Below are 18,141 nucleotides of genomic sequence, written 5' to 3' on the forward strand. Positions count from 1 at the left end.
TGCAGCACACGTGCGGCACCGTACTGCTCCGTGCCCCGTGAAAAAATAGGACATGTCCTATTTTTCCAGGGCATACGGCGCCGTGCGCCATATATCCCTATGGAGAGGGGCGGGGGTGAGCAGCGCTCTCCCCCTCCTCCTCTCCCCGCGCGCTGCCGTGTGCCCGCCGTGCTACGGTACGGCGGGCACCGGTCGTGTGAATCCAGCCTAAGGCAGGTTTTGTCTAACATTTACATATACTACCTGTTAGTGGATAATGAGCGATCATGACCTTGTGAATAATAGATGGAACATCCTGTACTAGGTAACACTTTAGTTGCTGGCACACACCGTCACTTCTCACAACCCCCTGGGAGCCACCAATGTTATCAGTCCAAGCAGTACACTTATAATAATTATATAGCACTCAGTATCTAAAGTGACACTGCCAGAGGCCATTATACAACTGCTTGCACTTTCACACTAATCATTATATCTAATTATAGGGTACACACTTCTATTTACTGTGTAAAGGTTACAAATACATGCGTAGAGCATTGCCTAGAACAAAAGCCATGGATTGACTGGGTAGGCATCAACTAGGCTGGGCAAGGGACAAAGGGGTACAATAATATAAATATAAAAACTTCCTGCTACCTGAGAAAATAGAACGCATTGAATACCAAAGACTTATTTCCGGAGATGTTCACCAATACTGAATGAAGCCGAGATGTGGAAAGCATTTATGGGTTGTGCTGTCCGTCACTGTAGCATGTTCCACTTGTAAGTAAAAGCTAACATGTTCCTACAGGACCGCCCATCAGGAATTGCCCAACTGGCAACATTGTCAATAACTGATGACACCTTCCACCCTGGCACTACCGGCATAAATTCAGAAGGAAGAGTTTGCAATGAGAGTCTCACATACAGGAAGGGATAATCAGACCGTGTTGAGAACATCTTTCTAATATACTTCATGAAGAAATTCTGCTTAGGCTACTTTTACACTGCCACAGTTTGCTCACCTGGCTGTAGCAAGGCCAAGCCTACTGCCGCATGCTGCAATGTGCACCCCTTCCAAGGCCAAGCCTACTGCCGCATGCTGCAATGTGCACCCCTTCCATGGTCAAGCCTACTGCACCCCTCCATAGCCTTGTGCCCAGCCATAAACACAAGAAAAGATAGAGCATGCATGGAAATATGCAAATACGTTTTTCAAGGTGGGAAATGAAAAACAATGCCTCCTTTTGCTACTTTGAAAGGCAGTCCCCTTAAAACCAAGCATGACTTACCAGAAGCCTAATGACGTAAGCCAAACCAGTATATATATTCCAGAAGGAACAGATTCCCAGCTGTAGACTGCAATGTTTCGATCTGGTTGGGTCTCCTCAGTAGGGTTCTGGTTTGGCTGAGTTAGAGGCTATTGACTAGGGTCAGGATGTAAGAGTTCTCCTTATGGAAAGTTTGACAATTAAGGCCACCATATAGGCTTGTGGGGGACTTTTAGTCATTAATGCTCCACCAGGGGATTATGGCAAATATGCAAAGGCATTTTCCAATTGGGAAATGGAAAACAATGCCTCCTTTTGCTTGAAAGGCAGTTAATACTAACCATGGTTTGCAAGAAGCCTAATAACACGGTGTGAGATTAAGCCAAACTAATATATCTATTCCAGAAGGAGCAGGTTTGGCTTGGTTGGTGTTAACTCCCTTTTAAGTTAGCAAAAGGAGGCATTGTTTTCCATTTCCCACCTTGGAAAACATTTTCCCAGAATCCCCTGGTGGAGCATCAATGACTAAAAGTCTCCATCTCAAATATAGTGGAACTCTTAACCAATATGTACAAGACTCTCCGCAACTTTCCAAAAACCTTCAAATAAAAGCTGAAAACACAAAACCTGAAAATATAGATTGTGAGCCCTCCCGAGCAGGGTCTTCCACCCACTTGCTTCAGATCTCTATAGTTTTTGTATTAGTACTTTATGCAAATCCCTTATTGAATGTACAGAACCATGGAATTATAGGTGCTCTGTAGATGTACAAATGTGTACAAACATCATCTGAAGATTTTTTGATTTTCTGCCAGCTGAATGGGTTTATAAACTCCAATAACTCAAGTTTTGCTCCCTTGCCAGAAGATCTTACAATCTACTAGCAGCTATAATACAGGAGATGAGCTTGTCTCTTCCTCACTGAATGATGATCTGGCCACAGTCACCGGATAAGATCAGGAAGTCTCCCGTATTATTTGCGATAAGGATATTACCCTGCCAGGATAATTACACACCTCTCTTAACTATATGGCCCTTATGACTCAGGGTGACTAACATTAGGGGCACACATTAAACTGCCAACCATAGAGATTAATGAGGAAAGGGTCAAATGGGATGAAACATTTTCGCTCGCCTGAATACATGATTTCTGGCAATGAGTAAGCAGCTCCCATTGGCCAAAACTTATGAAATGCTTAAAGCCAATAATAAAAATGGAGATGATGGCACCAAAAACAGAGTAATCTCCCATCTATCCGGAGACTCCCATATATTTGGCTCAAAAGAACATTTTATTGTGCTTACAACCCTGCCTTCCAGCATTAGAGATAAATGCACAATATTGTTGCAAAACCGCTATCAGTCGCTGGGAACCAACAGGCAGTAGGTACAGTTATATGTTACCCCATGTCACAACAGGTGCGGGATGAGCACCTATGGCTCCCACCTGGAAGGGGTCTCAAATGTATTTAATGTCCAAAAGACCTTACATGTCAGCATCAACTGCATTTGTTTCCCATCTGTTTTGTCAAGTCAAAATATCAAACACAGTATTGTATTTTTCAGCTTCTTTGAATACAAGGTGTTGTGACATAATGCAGTCAAGGCCAAACCAGATCCACATAGCCGTGTCCCATCTGATAACCAGTCCACTTGGAGAACACATATCCTAGGCCAGTGATGGCGAACCTTTCAGAGACAGAGTGCCCAAACTACAACCAAAATCCACTTATTTACCATGAAGTGCCAACATGGCATTTCAAGCAGTAACTTATTGCTACCCATTCTTCAACATCATTCAATTGTATCGGCTCTCTTGAGGCCACCAATGCAGTTAAAAGAAGGAGGGAAAATTCAGACCATCATTGTAGCTTCTCTCCAGGAAGAATGGAGAGTCCAGCAGGAGGACCTCCAAAGACACTGCAGTTCTGTCCACACCTTCTAACTTTTCCTGCAGTTTCAAATAGCCAATGAAATGTCGCTTTAAAATAGCACGGAAAGCAGCATCCCTTAAGTTGCTTGGGACTGCAGGAAGATTTGGTGGATGTGGTCCTGTTTGGTGAAGTGCCTGAGTGGCCTGAGTGCCCACAGAAAGGGCTCCGAGTGCCACCTCTGGTCCCCGTGCCATAGGTTCGCCACCAGTGTCCTAGGCCGTCTATAAGAACATGGCGGGATGGGGCGAGCATAGACTGCAAATCAAGGGCTGCGCAGTGTAAGGAGACCCCTATTCCCTGCTGTCATCATGAATACAGTTCAGTGCTGTCACCACAACCAACATTTGAGGGAAAAAAACACAACCTTTGCTGACATCAGTAATCTGACATATAATCATTTTGATTAAAAAGCAGCATTTATCTACTGTATATTATCTATATATATGTCTGCAACACAAGTGTCTAACCATTACCCAAATACTAAAAAATATAAGAAGGTTTGAAGGCAAGCAAGCAGAATTTAGCTGCTCCCTCCATCCATTTATCCACGTATGTATATATGCATGTATGTATGCAGCATGGGGTTCCTTATGAACTGTAGTTAAAGGGGTATTCCAGGAATCAGCATAATTCATATACAAATGGGCAAACCTCCCAACCATCCCGGTTTCAACGTGAAAGTCACGTTTTTTTGGGCTCTGTCACGCTGCCAGGGAAGGCTGTGAGAATGTCCCGGGCCCCGCCCACTTTCCCCGCATCCTCCAGACCCCTTAATTTAGAGCTGCAGAGCAGCCGAGGCTTGGGGGCCGGGAGGAGGCGAGACCAGCCCCTGTTACCTCCTCACATGAAGTCTGCATGAGCCATGTGAGGAGGTAGCTCTGCCCCTGGCTGGCCACGCCCCCTCCGCGAGTCAGTCGGACTCCAGGGGAGAAGATGGGATGACTGCAGGTAAGAATCTGAGGGGACAGGAAATGCTGGGGCACAGGAAGAGGACAAGGGAGCTGGAGGCTACAGGAGCAGGACGGGGGGGCTGGAGGCTACAGGAGGAGGCTTGGGCACAGGAGCAGGACAGGGGGGGCTGGAGGCTACAGGAGGCGGAGGCAGAGGCTGGAGGCTACAGGAGGAGGCTGGGGCACAGGAGCAGGACAGGGGGGGCTGGAGGCTACAGGAGGCGGAGGCAGAGGCTGGAAGACAGGCAGGAGGACAGGTGGAGGATGCTGAAGGAGGAGGCTGGAGGACAGGAACTACATTATGAGGAGGTTAGAGGAAAACGAAATGTAAAGGGAGGATGAAATTAAAGAGGGGTTTTATTTGTTGCAGATTTGCATTAGGGGGTATTAAACTGGTCCATGGGGGGTGTCAAAGTAAGGGGCATTGTACTATGTGGGGACCGTCAAGGTCGATATTATACTATGCTTGTGGGTGGGACAATGGGCGTGGTTTAGAAAAAGGGGGAGGGTCTTTGTCCCTCTTTCTCTTGTCCAAAAGTTGAGAGGTATGCAAATGGGTACTCAAAATATAAGCTAATGTGTAATTAGTTGTTATTTAAAATTTTGCTCCCCTTAGCAGAAAATGCTGGTGACATAGACTGTAATGAAGAAATAAAATGCTACTGGCCCTTTAATCAGTCTGTTGATTTCCTCCGCGAGGAGCAGACACAGGACAGAAGATGGCCGCTGGTTACATGTACACATCACATGTTCTCCACCTGCCCGGGCAGGTCATGTGATCAGCACTAGTTTGGCTGTAGTCGGTTGGTTGCAGTGCATCCAGTATGGCCAGTGTTGTGGTGATGGCAGATACACATCATTACTATGGTAACAGTGCAGGACATCTGTTACTTCATCACTGGGAGCAGAGCATCAGAGGGAGGAGGAGTTAATGAGAACTTAAGGATCTTGGGACTTGTAGTTTCCAGTGGTGGCCATTTTGGAGATAACTACATACTATACAGAGGCCATAAAATTTGTAAATCATAAAATCAAACTATTTAAGCTCCGTTTTGTGACTAATTCATTTATTTATATCATCATGGGTTTTTGTGTCAGACGTTCATATTCCCGGAATACCCCTTTAAATATGGCATATTCACAAGTTTGCAAAGTCACAGACCTTAGATGACTGGTGGATCTGACACATGGCCAAGGCTCAACCTCTGCTCCAAAATATGAGGTAATCTAAAATTATTACAAATTAAACAAACAATTAAGTGCTCATTAATTCTTTCACCCACTTGTTTTCGTTCATCCTCTTCATCAGCACCCGGGCGAAGTACAAGAGCTGCACGGTAATCAGTGTTATAGGCTGGCGCTGGCCCAGTGGGGTAAGGCTCCTTCATGAGGTGATTACAAACCTGAAACAAAGAATTCATTTATAGATATATAGATATAGGATGTACAGGAACATGGCCAGTCCCTTTAAAAAAAAATAAAAAAAAAAAAATGATGCAAGGAATCCCTGCTTCTCCACTATTAGCATTCAATCTAATTTGGAGCTGCTGTTTTCCAGGGAAGAAGGGGCCCTTTTCATTATATATCTCTATAATGCAGAGGCCTGTGCTACTAGCTCTCCTGGTAGGACAGGCCTGTGAAATATCGCAGACTTTGTGTTGAAATAACTTAAAAAGATTGTATACTGCACTTTTTGACACTGACTTGGTCTCTGCATTGCAGTAATTTCCACCCCAAAAGGAAATCACTGCAAAAATGTGTGTGGTATGGCGACTAATGGCTGTGGTACATAGTGTGTACGGAAATAAAAATGCTTTATTCCATAGTAGACGCGATTCGGGCTAATCAGCCCTTCTTCAAGTACAATTGGATAAAATAGGAGGAGATTTTCAGCGGCAGCTTAATCCGCCAAACCAATAAAAATGGTTTGGCGGATTAAGCTGCCGCTGAAAATCACCTCCTATTGTATCCAATTGTACTTGAAGAAGTGCTGACTAGCCCGAAACGCATCTACTATTTTAACCCTCTTGAAGACCCTTGTCCGAATAGCGCCGTTCCAGCCCTCTTTTGGTTTTCTAAACCACCCCTTCTGTCTACATGCCTAAATGCACTGAGTTGCCGCCATGTGATTGGCTGATTAGAAATTAAGTGTTAACGATCAGTTGGACAGGTGTACCTAATAAAGTGGCCGGTGAGTGTATAAAGACCTCAGAGTGGATGTCAGAGTACATGAGAATCAGGAGGTCTAAGGAACTGGAGCCATGGAGCCCAAAGACAGCATTGTGGCAAGGCACAACGTCCAAGGTTACAGCAAAATATTTCTGTAGCACTCAAGGTTTCTAAGAGCACCGTGGCCTCCATACTTCTTAAATGGAATAAGTTTGGGATAACCACATCCAGGGAAACTAAGCAATCATGGGGGAAGCAAAGAAGAACCCCAAGATCACCATGGCTGAGCTCCACAGTGCTCCCCCTCCACCAGTCAGGGCTTTAAGGCAGAGTCTTCCGACTGTAGCCTTCCTCAGTGCAAGACATATGAAAGCCGCAAACAGTTTGCAAAGAAATGCGGTATGTGTGGAGAAAAACATACACTGCTCATTACCTGTCAAATACAAACCCAACAGTGAAACCTGGTGGTGGCAGCATCAGGCTACGGGGGGCGAACCTCTTCCAGTGTGCTCTGGACTTAAGACTGGGCTTAAAGTTCACCTTTCAACAAGACAATGACCCCAAATACACAGCCAAAATAACAAACGGGTGTCTTCGGAACAACTATGTGACCATTCATGGCTGGCCCAGTCAGTGCCCCGACCTAAACCCAATTCAGTATCTCTGGAGAGACTTAAAAATGGATTCCACCACTGTTCACTATCCAACCTGAGGGAACTGGAGGATCTGCAAGGAAGAATGGCAGAGGATCCCTAAATCCAGGTGTGAAAAACTTGTTGCATCATTCCCAAGAAGACTCATGGCTGTACTAGCTCAAAAGGTGCATCTACTCAATACTGAGCAAAGGGTCTAAATCAGGGGTCAGGAACCTTTTAGGCTGAGAGAGCCATGAAGGCCACATTATTTAAAAATGTTATTCTGTAAGAGCCGTACAATATGCACATGCCCCCCAGTAGATAGGAAGTCTCCGTGTCACAGGTGCCCCTGCGATCTAAGTCTTGGATCACAGGCACACCCGTGCCCCTCTCCATGTTCCTACTCCCGTCCCGCCTGGCCAGCGTGCACACCTGCACTTGCAGATTCAAAGGGTCAGCACACCGCTGATTGGCGCTACCCACTACCTGGGTTCCTATAAAGAATGGCGGCTCCCTGCATTCCCCGCCGGATCTTAGTTCTTCATTCCTATGAGGAAGCTTTCCACAGTGTTTCCTTCCCAAGTGTTGACCTCCCATTGGGACCCCGGAGCTGTTCCCGATTCTGCTCCTTCGCTGCTAGCCCTGATCTCTTGCTCCGCCCCCGACCTTGCATTATTTCCACCTTACTTGACAGTCTGCCTGTTCCTGACCATGAGACTGCCTAGTGATCCTGTACCTCGACCCTGGCTGCCACCGTGGACAAGTCACGCCTGTGGAACGACCTGGTGGTACCAAACTGCAGCAAGACCATCCCTCTTTGCGGGGGGCTCTGGTGAAGACTGGGTGCCACTTAGATTTCTTTCCCAGGTGTCTCCTTACATCATCATCCGCGGTGGTCCACTACTCCAAATCCTGACACCCACTACATGCCTCCCAGTGTATAGGTAGCCCCAGCACATGCCTCCCAGTAGATAGGTAGCCACAGCACATGCCCCCCAGCGCTCCCTGCAGCCAGCTCCTCATCCATCCCCCGGTCTTCTCTTTCACCAAGGCTTAGACAATGGCGGCGATGGCACCTGGGTCGTACAAAGGACGTAGGCAGCGGTAACATCTCTGCCTGTGTCCAGTGATCAGTCTAAGATACACATAGCAGCCATCACTATTTATTAAAGATCTGTCTGAGAGCCAGATGCAGCCAACAAAAGAGCCACATCTGGCTCCCGAGCCATAGGTTCCCTACCCCTGGTCTAAATACTTATTACCATTTGATATTTCAGTTTTCTTGTTTAATAAAATTAGCAAAAATAAGAATAATATATATCTCTATCTATACATACACACACTTTTTTTTTGCGGATGGCATATAGACCCATTGATTTCTTCGAGAGGGCACACAGACAACATCAGCATGCAGTCTGTGTTTTGTCAAATGTTTCTAGGCTACCAACTGGGCAGGGCAAAAAAAAAAAAAAAAAAAAAAAAAAATGATGACTTAGATGGACGACATACAGATTGCAGTGAATAATAACACATCTGCATTTTGTGGCCAGACACACCAGTCTGAATAAGCCCTAAATCATAAGCCACTTCCATGAGGCCCAGCAGTCCTCATATCATTTTGGATTAAAAAGATTATTGGGGAGATGTATCACACACCGGCGTAAGAATTTGCTATTATTTCACTGCTTCTATGCCAGAAGACTGGAGTGGAAGCAGTGATAAATCTCCCCCTTTGACTGTATTTTAATGTGTTTTTTTGACAAGCAGAAAACTATTTGCCACTGTGGAGTTTTTTACATCTGTAGTTTGCAATTTTTCAGACTTTTTTGTTTTAATCATCCATTGTTTGTGTATGATAGAAAAGGTCTGAGCGAATAAGGGCTAATAGGAACACTGGAGCCCCTCTTTGGTTTTCATTTACAAGTACTAATGGTAAATAATGATCAGAATAAAGAACAGAAGGTACCAAGACCTTGGACATGTTTTCCAGATGGCACAGTGTCGTCTTTCTCCATAAGATGTACCTGAGATTTGTGAGCAAGCAGCTCCGTAGGGAGGTCATGATGTCCCTGCAGAGGTATCTCACCTTCCTCAGCTTCCATGCTGTGCAATACTGGAGATCTCCGGGATACCGGATTCTGAGGAAATACAAGCAAACTAGTAAAGCTTAGAAATGACTAACATTACCACCGACAATGCTAGTAAAAGTCTAGTCACAGAGGATGATACAGAAGCCAGCAGTGTAATGCTGTGCCATGATGGGCAGCAAAAGACAGTTCAAGAGTCTCCTCTATTCAAACACACATGTACAGGAGCAACACATCCGATGTTCCAATTACTATAGATCGATATTGGGCCAAGTCCATGCAGTCTTTTCTTGATATGCAGATATGAGGCCCTGGGTATATTCACAGGAAACCATAAAAACCAATACTCCTGAAACCGAGACCCCCAAATTTATATTGTCGGCATAACAGCAAATTGGTCTTCGGTAGCAGAACTTTGCCCTCTTAAATGGTATGAAGGGACTCACATCTCTGGTGGGAGATATCTTCCAAATGCCACCAGGAAGGGTTAAGTCTTGTGCCTCCACAGTCTTTAGAGCTGCCAGCCTGCCACGCACCTGACGCATTGTATTCTTCAGCTAAAAAATATGGAAAATAAGAATAATTACTTACATTAAATACATATGTGGATCTGTGGTAAGTTGTGGTGTTCAATATGTCATAAGTGTTCAGTGTTGATACATGGCCAGCTCCTATAGTGTACAGTCAATGGTATAACAAATGGTAGAGCTGTCAAGTCACTTGAAAAGCTAATGCTCTACCCAGGCACCGCTGTTGTGTGTACAACTGGTCAGGTCTACACAGGGATCATTAATGTGGAGTTTACAGAACAAACACAATCCATTAACATCCACTGCAGAGGAGTAATAGGAAGACGTTATCTTATATACAAACACAACCTTATGAGAAGGTAAAATAAAGATAGGATTACTCATTAAAGGGTTTTTTTTCCCCCCAATTCCTTTAGTTTTCTCTCAGGTCTTTCCACTGGGCATTATAGGCCTTGTTCCGTTTTACTACACCTTTATCTCTAATACCATGTTACTTTATAACAGGGGTAGGGAACCTATGGCTCGGGAGCCATATGTGGCTCTTTCTATGGCAGCATCTGGCTCTCAGACAAATCTAAGACACACACAGCGATGACCACTGGATGCAGACCGGGATGTTACCACTGCCGGCGTCCTTTGTGTGACCAAGGTGCAATCGCCGCACCATTGCATAGGTGACAGTACCCGTGTTACAATATAGAGCAGCATCCACTCCTCTCTATGACCCAGGTGCCATTCCTTAAGCAACGATGGCAGCGGCGCCTGGGTCATAGAGAAGAGCACGGGAATGATGAGAAGCTGCTGAAGGGAGAGCAGATAGGTGAGTATTCCGTTTTCTCTGACTACCTATCTACTGGGGGCATGTGCTGGAACTACCTATCTACTGGGGCCTAGGGGCATGTAATGGGGCTACCTATCTACCTTGGGCATGTGCTGTTACTACCTATCTATTGGGGAGCCTGTGCTATGGCTACCTATCTACTGGATAGCATTTACTGTGACTACCTATCTACTGGGGGTTCATGTGCTATGGCTAACTATCTACTGGGTGAATGTGATTTGACTACCTATCTAATGGGGGGCATGTGCTGTGGCTACCTATCTACTGAGGGCATGTACTGGGGCTACCTATCTACTGGAGGGTATGTGCGGTGGCTACCTAGTTACTGGGGGCCATGAGATGTGGCTACCAATCTACTGGGGTACATACTGGGGCAACCTATCTACTGGCAGCATGTTCTGTGGCTACCTATTTACTGGGGGGCATGTCCTGGAGTCACCTATCTACTGGGGGCATGTCCTGGGGTCACCTATCTACTGGGGGGCATGTGCTGTGGCTACATATTTACTTGGGGCCATGTACACGGGCTATCTGTCTACTAAAGGGGAAGTGCTGGGACTACCCATCTATTGGGGGACATGTGCCGTGGCTACTTATCTGCTGGAAGGCATGTGCATATTGTATGGCTCTCACAGAATTACATTTTAAAATATGTTGTGTTCATGGCTCTCTCAGCCCAAAAGGTTCCTGACCCCTGCTTTATAACATAGGAGGTTTCAATTCTCACCCAGTTTAAGTTTGTGGTCACTAAATTTCAAGCATTATAAGTTACAAAAAGTATCTGGGGTTCATAAGACTACATTATACTGCTGACTCCACTAGGCCCTGAACGTAGTGTGGTGGCAGCTGGATTTCCACGGACCAGAGTTGCTGGCTTGTAGTGCGGCTTAGCACCATAAATATTTCACACAGACTTTGTGAGGCCTTGTCCTTGCCAGATAAACCTGCACCCTGAAAATCTAAGCACATTGACAGCACACAGCACTAGAGGAATCATGAAGTGCCTACATAGAGAATCCCTGCCCAAACTCCGAAATCTTACACTGACCATCACCGACTTATAGTAACTAAAACAGCAATGAAACAGTAAACATTGTATGGTGGTTAAATAATTATCTTTATTGTGTAAACATCACTAGAGGGCTAAATTTAAGAACTTTCTTCTGTGGATTTCTCTAGGAAACAGGGGTGACATCACTGCCTCTGACCATGTGACCAGCCTTATTATGTAAATGATTTTATAATGATTAATGTATGAATTGACTAGATGAAGGCTGGGATAGGATCCTTGTGAGCTGCTCCAACAGATTAGTAGTAACAGGACGAGTGACAGAAACCTGATTACAGGTGTCCTTTAAAGACTCTCCATGTCTGTCAGTGGGCAAAGTTACACAATTAGCCTAGGATCACATAATTATTTTCTTCACTGCACAATACACTATACACACATGCGCGCGCACACACACACATGTGGTGAAATCATACACTTCCCTCTAAAAGCTATGCTATTCCCAAAACACAAGATCACGTTGGTTTTTGATGTTGAAGACTGGCATTTAGTGCCATTATCATCAGTTTATTATCAACAATTAATCCCAATTCCTTCCTTATTGTCACTTCACACAATGACTGATTATATTGTGTAACAATAGATCTTAGTGACACAATGATTAATATCACTACAAGTCTCTCTCAGTTACCACAGCATTGTTTTATATGAGTGTAAAGAAAGAAGGGGAAAAAAAAAACCCACACACAAATTTTTGTCTTCCATTTAGCTTACAGCATAAAGACCATATTAGCATTATTTCTAACATACACTCCTATCAAACTTTAAAGTACAGGTTCTGTTTTGGACCTGTAAAAATTAGATGTACAAAAAACTGCCATATATAAAGAGACACAAATGACCATCCTGGACACTTTGTAACACCTTTTGTTGTCACATGTGAGCAGGGCACGTCCATCAGGCAGATAATGGCTACAGACAAGTGTCACGTGCACAGTCTGCATCCTCTCAATGAGGACTATCTTGAGTGATGAAGCACAGCACTTACAACGGATCCTGCGTTTTACAGTACTGTTCAGTGATGAGATAAACATTTATGTGACCAGTACAGAACATTTGATGCTGGTCAGACACGTATCTGGACTGGGTGTCATTGCCCCTGCAATCACCAGAAAATAGACTTATGTCACACGCAGCAATACCAAATATGGGTGGGTGTGGGGGGGTGTATTTTATTCAATTCTACGGTATAAAAACTAATTTGGAGAAAATCCTGTTCATTTTAGCATCACCATCTTTTCATATGCATGACTATTTTATTTTTCATCTGACGAATTTGGTAAGAGTCTTATTTTTTGCGAGAAAAGTTGTTCTTTTTAGAGGTCTTATTTTAGAGTGCGGAACATTTTTTTTTTATCACTTTTTAGAGCACATTTTGAAAGAGATTAAATTAAAAATTAGCTTTTTTCTGAACATTTTTTGTGTTTTTCCCCCCGGCATTTACCATGCAGGTCCAGTAACGATTCTGTTTTATTATACAGATTGTTACGGATGCGGAAATACCAAATATGTTGGGGTTTTTTGTGTTTTTTATACTTTATTTAGTGTTTTTATGGGAAAGTGACATTTTAAGGGCTTATATTTTTATGTATTTATTTTTTTATTTATTCTAATGTTTAAACTTTACTTATACAAACTTGAACCAGCGATGCTCTGATCACTGGTTCAAGTCTTATACACTGCTCTACAATACTTATTCATTGTAGAACAGTGTAAACTGTCTGAGCATACAGACACATGCGCAGACAGTTTACAGTCAGACTTGGATCTGACTGCTGGTAACATCTTGCAGCCCTGGGGCACTTGGCAGACCTCAGGGCTGCCCAGAAGTGGATTGGATCCCCCGGTAGGTGGCACGGGGGATCCAATCCATAAGGGGAAGACCTATACACCCTTAAAGCATGACTGCGGCAGGTAAGGGGTTAACAGTCGCGATCAGAGCCGGCTCGATCGCGGGTGTTACAGAGCGGTGTCAGCTGTAATATACAGCTGATAGACACGGCTTCTGGTGCCGACTCTGTTCGTGAGCCGATCCCGAAAGTGGACATTATAGCATGTCCCCGTGCGGGAAGCATCTTCCCGCAGGGACGTACTACAACGTCCTGGTGCACAAAGAGGTTAAAGTGCATCTTGCAGCTATATAGCCCAGTTATAGCCCAACATAAAGCGAAGGGAATAGTTAAAGGGTCATTCCAGCAAAGAGATTTTCTATCTTCACTAAAGATTAGAAAAATAATAAAAGAAGTCACTGCAGAGGTCACTTCTCAGGACATCATTGGTAGAGCAGAAAGTATACAGGCTGGATGTTAACTGAAAAATGTCATTGCAGGCTTGGCAGAGCATGAATAAGGTGAACATGTCTTCTCTATTTCATACATTCTATGCGAATTAGCACAGGAAGCCCTTGCTGTGCTACATAAACCCGCACAAAGTACTGAGAAGTGGATCCTGTACCAGGATTTTATCAGGCAGCATATGACAGAGCTACATGTTACTATACTATGCACATATGACCACAGCGATGACAAATGAGCCACTCACCACTTTAGCGTGCTCCGAGAACAATTTATTTTCATTTTCATCAGTTTCCTCCAGATTCTCCTCAGAGTCATCGCTAATCTTCTGTACGGACACCCAATGTTTGCGAGGGCTGCAAATGGCAACTTGTGTATTGCGGTAGGTGCAGGTGTTTTTTTTTGGTGTGGCGGCATCTGAGGATTGCTTTATGATCATTCCCTCCCTAGTGAGCTAAAGGACCAGAAGGTCAGAAATTTAAGCTGTATACAAAATTTAATTTATACGGTAAACTAAACAGGTACCTTAAAAAAAATTATAGACAGAGTTAGTGTTTATTCTAATACAATTCACAATAGCTTTAAGAATAAATACACATATAAATAAACAATTGTATCACAAGTAAAAATTTGGAAAACTTGAACAATTAGCACAAGGCAAACAAAAAAATAAATACATGTAACATGTAATAAATATCATTGTGCTTTAAAATATCAATGATGGCAGATTTATCAGGGTTGTGATTTGCTATTGTTCATCATTCCCCAGTTTACTTTATATGACATGGATACATCATGAAGTATAGAAGGCACTGAAATACTGGTGGTATATATGCCCATTACATACCTTGTGATCTAATAATAGAAGGTCCATGGCATCAAATAATTCTAGCACAATATTCTGTGGCAGCCATTGGACAATGAAAATAATGGGACAATACATCACTATGAATAAATCCAATGTGGGGATGTAAAAAGATGCTAGGACAATTACCGCATCATATGATTTCTGGATCTGATGCCTCTTGCACTGTTTAGCATGCTGGTTAACCCTACGCTTCACCTCCCCTTGAAAGCGAATCAGTTTCTGCTCCTTTTCCCGCTGATGCTGAATCAGCTGTTCTTCAATTTGTTGGGCAGGTACCTAAAAAGATAAAAATGACCACATGAGGGCTGAGATTGCCATCTATCCATCTAATTGTTTTTTTAAAACAGCATGTGGTTAAAGAACATCTACCACCAGGATGAAGGATTGCAACCCAAGCACACCAACATACGGGTGTGTGCCCCCTCTGGCAGGATCCACTCTTCTTTGAGCTTCTTAGGCCCTGGTTTTTACAAATCAAAGGCTTTAAGAATTTTTCAAATGAGCCTGCACCTATAGAGCCTGTTAGACTCATTTGCATTATTTTAAAATCCATTTTTTGTACCAGGGAATAAGAATATGATCCTGCCAGAGGGTCACACGCTGAGCCCTCTACATAGCCGGTAAGTTTTTGCTGCATAAGTTTTTGCTGCATATTGTTTTCCCACTGATCGCCGCCGGCAAAGCTGCCGGCGGCTTCAAAAGAATGGCGGCGCATGGGCGCCGCCATCTTTTCGGGGATCGCCGCTCACTGTGACATCACCGGGGAGCGGCGATCCGTCGCCATCGTAGCCTCGGGTCTCACGAAGACCCGAGGCTACTTTGGGTTAACCCATGCATTACAATGTGCTATCAGCACATTGTAATGTATGAGTAGTAAAATACACATATACTGCCATACTGTAGTATGGCAGTATATGATAGGATCGTACAGTCACCCTAGGGAGTCTGAAAAATTCTAAAAATAAAAAAAAAAGTTAAAAAAATTATAATAAAAAACCCTAAAAACTCAAAACACCCCCCCTTTCCCTAGAACTGATATAAACATAAATAAACAGCAAAAATCATAAACACATTAGGTATCGCCGCGTCCGAAAATGCCCGATCTATCAAAATATGATAACCGTTTTTCACTGCGTTTAATCCCGTAATAGAAAATCGCGCCCAAAGGTCGAACAGTCCTAAAATTGAAAACATTGTAAACGTCATCAAAATCCGCAAAAAAACGACACTACCCACAGCTCTGTACACCAAAGTATAAAAAAGTTATTAGCGCCAGAAGATGGCAAAATCCCCCCAAAAATTTTTGTACAGGAGGTTTTAATTTATTTAAATGTATGAAAACATTATAAAACCTATATAAATTTGGTATCCCCGTAATCGCACCGACCCAAAGAATAAAGTAGACCTGGGGCGCACAGTGAAATCCGTAAGATCCAAGCCCACAAGAAGACGGCACAAATGCGTTTTTTTACCAATTTCACTGCATTTGGAATTTTTTTCCCACTTCCTAGTACACAACATGGAATAATAAATACCATCTCTATGAAGTGCAATTTGTTACGCAGAAAAAAAGCCGTCACACAGCTCTGTACATGGAAAAAATTTAAAAAAAAGTTATGGATTTTTGATCATGGGGAGTGAAAAATAAAAAAAAAATAAAAAAATAAAAAAAGGGCCAGGTCCTGAAAGTGTTAAAGTTTTTCATCCTTGGATTTGAACACAAGTTTCTACATTATAAGTGAAATCAGATAAATATATCCTGCCACCTAGTGGCTACACGAAATACTGCATAAAATCAGCGGCAATCATATCATTTGTGAAGCCTATGGATAAAACTGGCATACAGTCTGAAACACTCCAAGCACAGGGGGTAGGCACTGCTATCACAGCTACAAATTATAATTATACAGGTAATATTATAGGGTCTCTGAGGATGTATCAATCATTGTATGAAGAACAGGTAAAGGGCAGTGCGGAAAGATGTAAACCCCTCCCAATATAAACTAAAATTTAAGTATTTCTGGAAAAATTACATCTGGCTGGGAGACTAAAGTTTATTCTAGTTTGCCCAAAATGATTAACCTTTGAACTCCACCACAATAACCCCTAACCCTCTCAAAACTTCTATTATCATTACTCTATAAATGAAAAGCAGATCCATCTCCTGTAGAATATATCACCATGCCTTGCGGCATAGCCCCCCAGCATGGGGAGGTTTCCCCTAAATGGAAACCTGTGAATCTTCTGTATTGTCATCATTTTGTCATTGACCTCAGGGTGTCAGCCATGAGACCCCGGCGCCTCTCACTGTACTGTGCGCAGACATTACTCACCCATGAGCGACCTCCATGTCCCGGGTCCCCCGCCTCTATCCAGGCCCCCACAGCCGCTACCTTCCCCGGGTTCCTGTCGGCGAGCACGGCCTGGTTCACCACCAGTCTGCAAGGTTTTAGGCTAGCGGTCGCAGAGTCCTCCTTTCTCCTCACAGGAGGCGCCATCTTCCCTCTCCTTCTGTAACAATTTTTAAACGGCCGCGTCTAGAATCTCCATGACCACCAGACCCGGCTTCCGGTTTGTTGAAGAGGCTGTGATTGGCTATAATCCCGCTCATTTCTGAGGTGGGAATTTACCGCACATGCTGATTGGCTGCTGAGCTTGTATGACCGTATGTGTGATTGACATCAACGTCTAGACTGTGGCACAGTTTGATAAGCAAGTATAGCATTCATCATACTGGCTGCTGTTTGTAAGCCTGGCGCGTGTAATACTGTATGTAAGACAGCGATAGTAATGTTTATGGAGCAGCTGTATCTAAGACCGCCATGTGTCATAGTGTGCTGAGTAGCTGTATCTAAGGTCGGCATGTGTCATACTGTGCCGAGTAGCTGTATCTAAGGCCGGCGTGTGTCATAGTGTGCTGAGTAGCTGTATCTAAGCCCGGCGTGTGTCATACTGTGCTGAGTAGCTGTATCTAAGCCCGGCGTGTGTCATAGTGTGCTGAGTAGCTGTATCTAAGTCCGGCATGTGTCATACTGTGCTGAGTAGCTGTATCTAAGCCCGGCGTGTGTCATACTGTGCTGAGTAGCTGTATCTAAGCCCGGCGTGTGTCATAGTGTGCTGAGTAGCTGTATCTAAGCCCGGCATGTGTCATAGTGTGCTGAGTAGCTGTATCTAAGCCCGGCATGTGTCATAGTGTGCTGAGTAGCTGTATCTAAGCCCGGCATGTGTCATACTGTGCCGAGTAGCTGTATCTAAGCCCGGCGTGTGTCATAGTGTGCTGAGTAGCTGTATCTAAGCCCGGCGTGTGTCATACTGTGCTGAGTAGCTGTATCTAAGCCCGGCGTGTGTCATACTGTGCTGAGTAGCTGTATCTAAGGCCGGCATGTGTCATACTGTGCTGAGTAGCTGTATCTAAGGCCGGCGTGTGTCATACTGTGCTGAGTAGCTGTATCTAAGCCCGGCGTGTGTCATACTGTGCTGAGTAGCTGTATCTAAGCCCGGCGTGTGTCATAGT

At 44.0% G+C, this 18,141-nt stretch overlaps 1 protein-coding gene across 2 annotated transcripts in view; it reads right to left on the minus strand.

The window, feature by feature from the left end:
- Window positions 1-17,364, minus strand: part of CCDC15 (coiled-coil domain containing 15) — a 44,433-nt gene extending 27,069 nt beyond the window's left edge. Inside the window, exons 1-6 of one of the 2 annotated variants that reach the window (XM_072156607.1) lie at window positions 16,961-17,364; window positions 14,754-14,903; window positions 14,007-14,213; window positions 9,472-9,582; window positions 8,963-9,076; window positions 5,418-5,537 (exon numbers count right to left, since the gene is read on the minus strand). In XM_072156607.1, coding sequence (XP_072012708.1) covers window positions 5,418-5,537; window positions 8,963-9,076; window positions 9,472-9,582; window positions 14,007-14,213; window positions 14,754-14,903; window positions 16,961-17,125 — 867 coding nt within the window. In that variant the 5' untranslated portion in view covers window positions 17,126-17,364. The remainder of the gene's footprint in view (window positions 1-5,417; window positions 5,538-8,962; window positions 9,077-9,471; window positions 9,583-14,006; window positions 14,214-14,753; window positions 14,904-16,960) is intronic. The other variant, XM_072156608.1, reaches the window with a different exon arrangement.
- Window positions 17,365-18,141: the final 777 nt, after the last annotated feature.

The sequence above is a fragment of the Engystomops pustulosus genome, chromosome 6 (assembly GCF_040894005.1).
Source record: "Engystomops pustulosus chromosome 6, aEngPut4.maternal, whole genome shotgun sequence".
In the NCBI taxonomy this organism is placed as follows: Eukaryota; Metazoa; Chordata; class Amphibia; order Anura; family Leptodactylidae; genus Engystomops; species Engystomops pustulosus.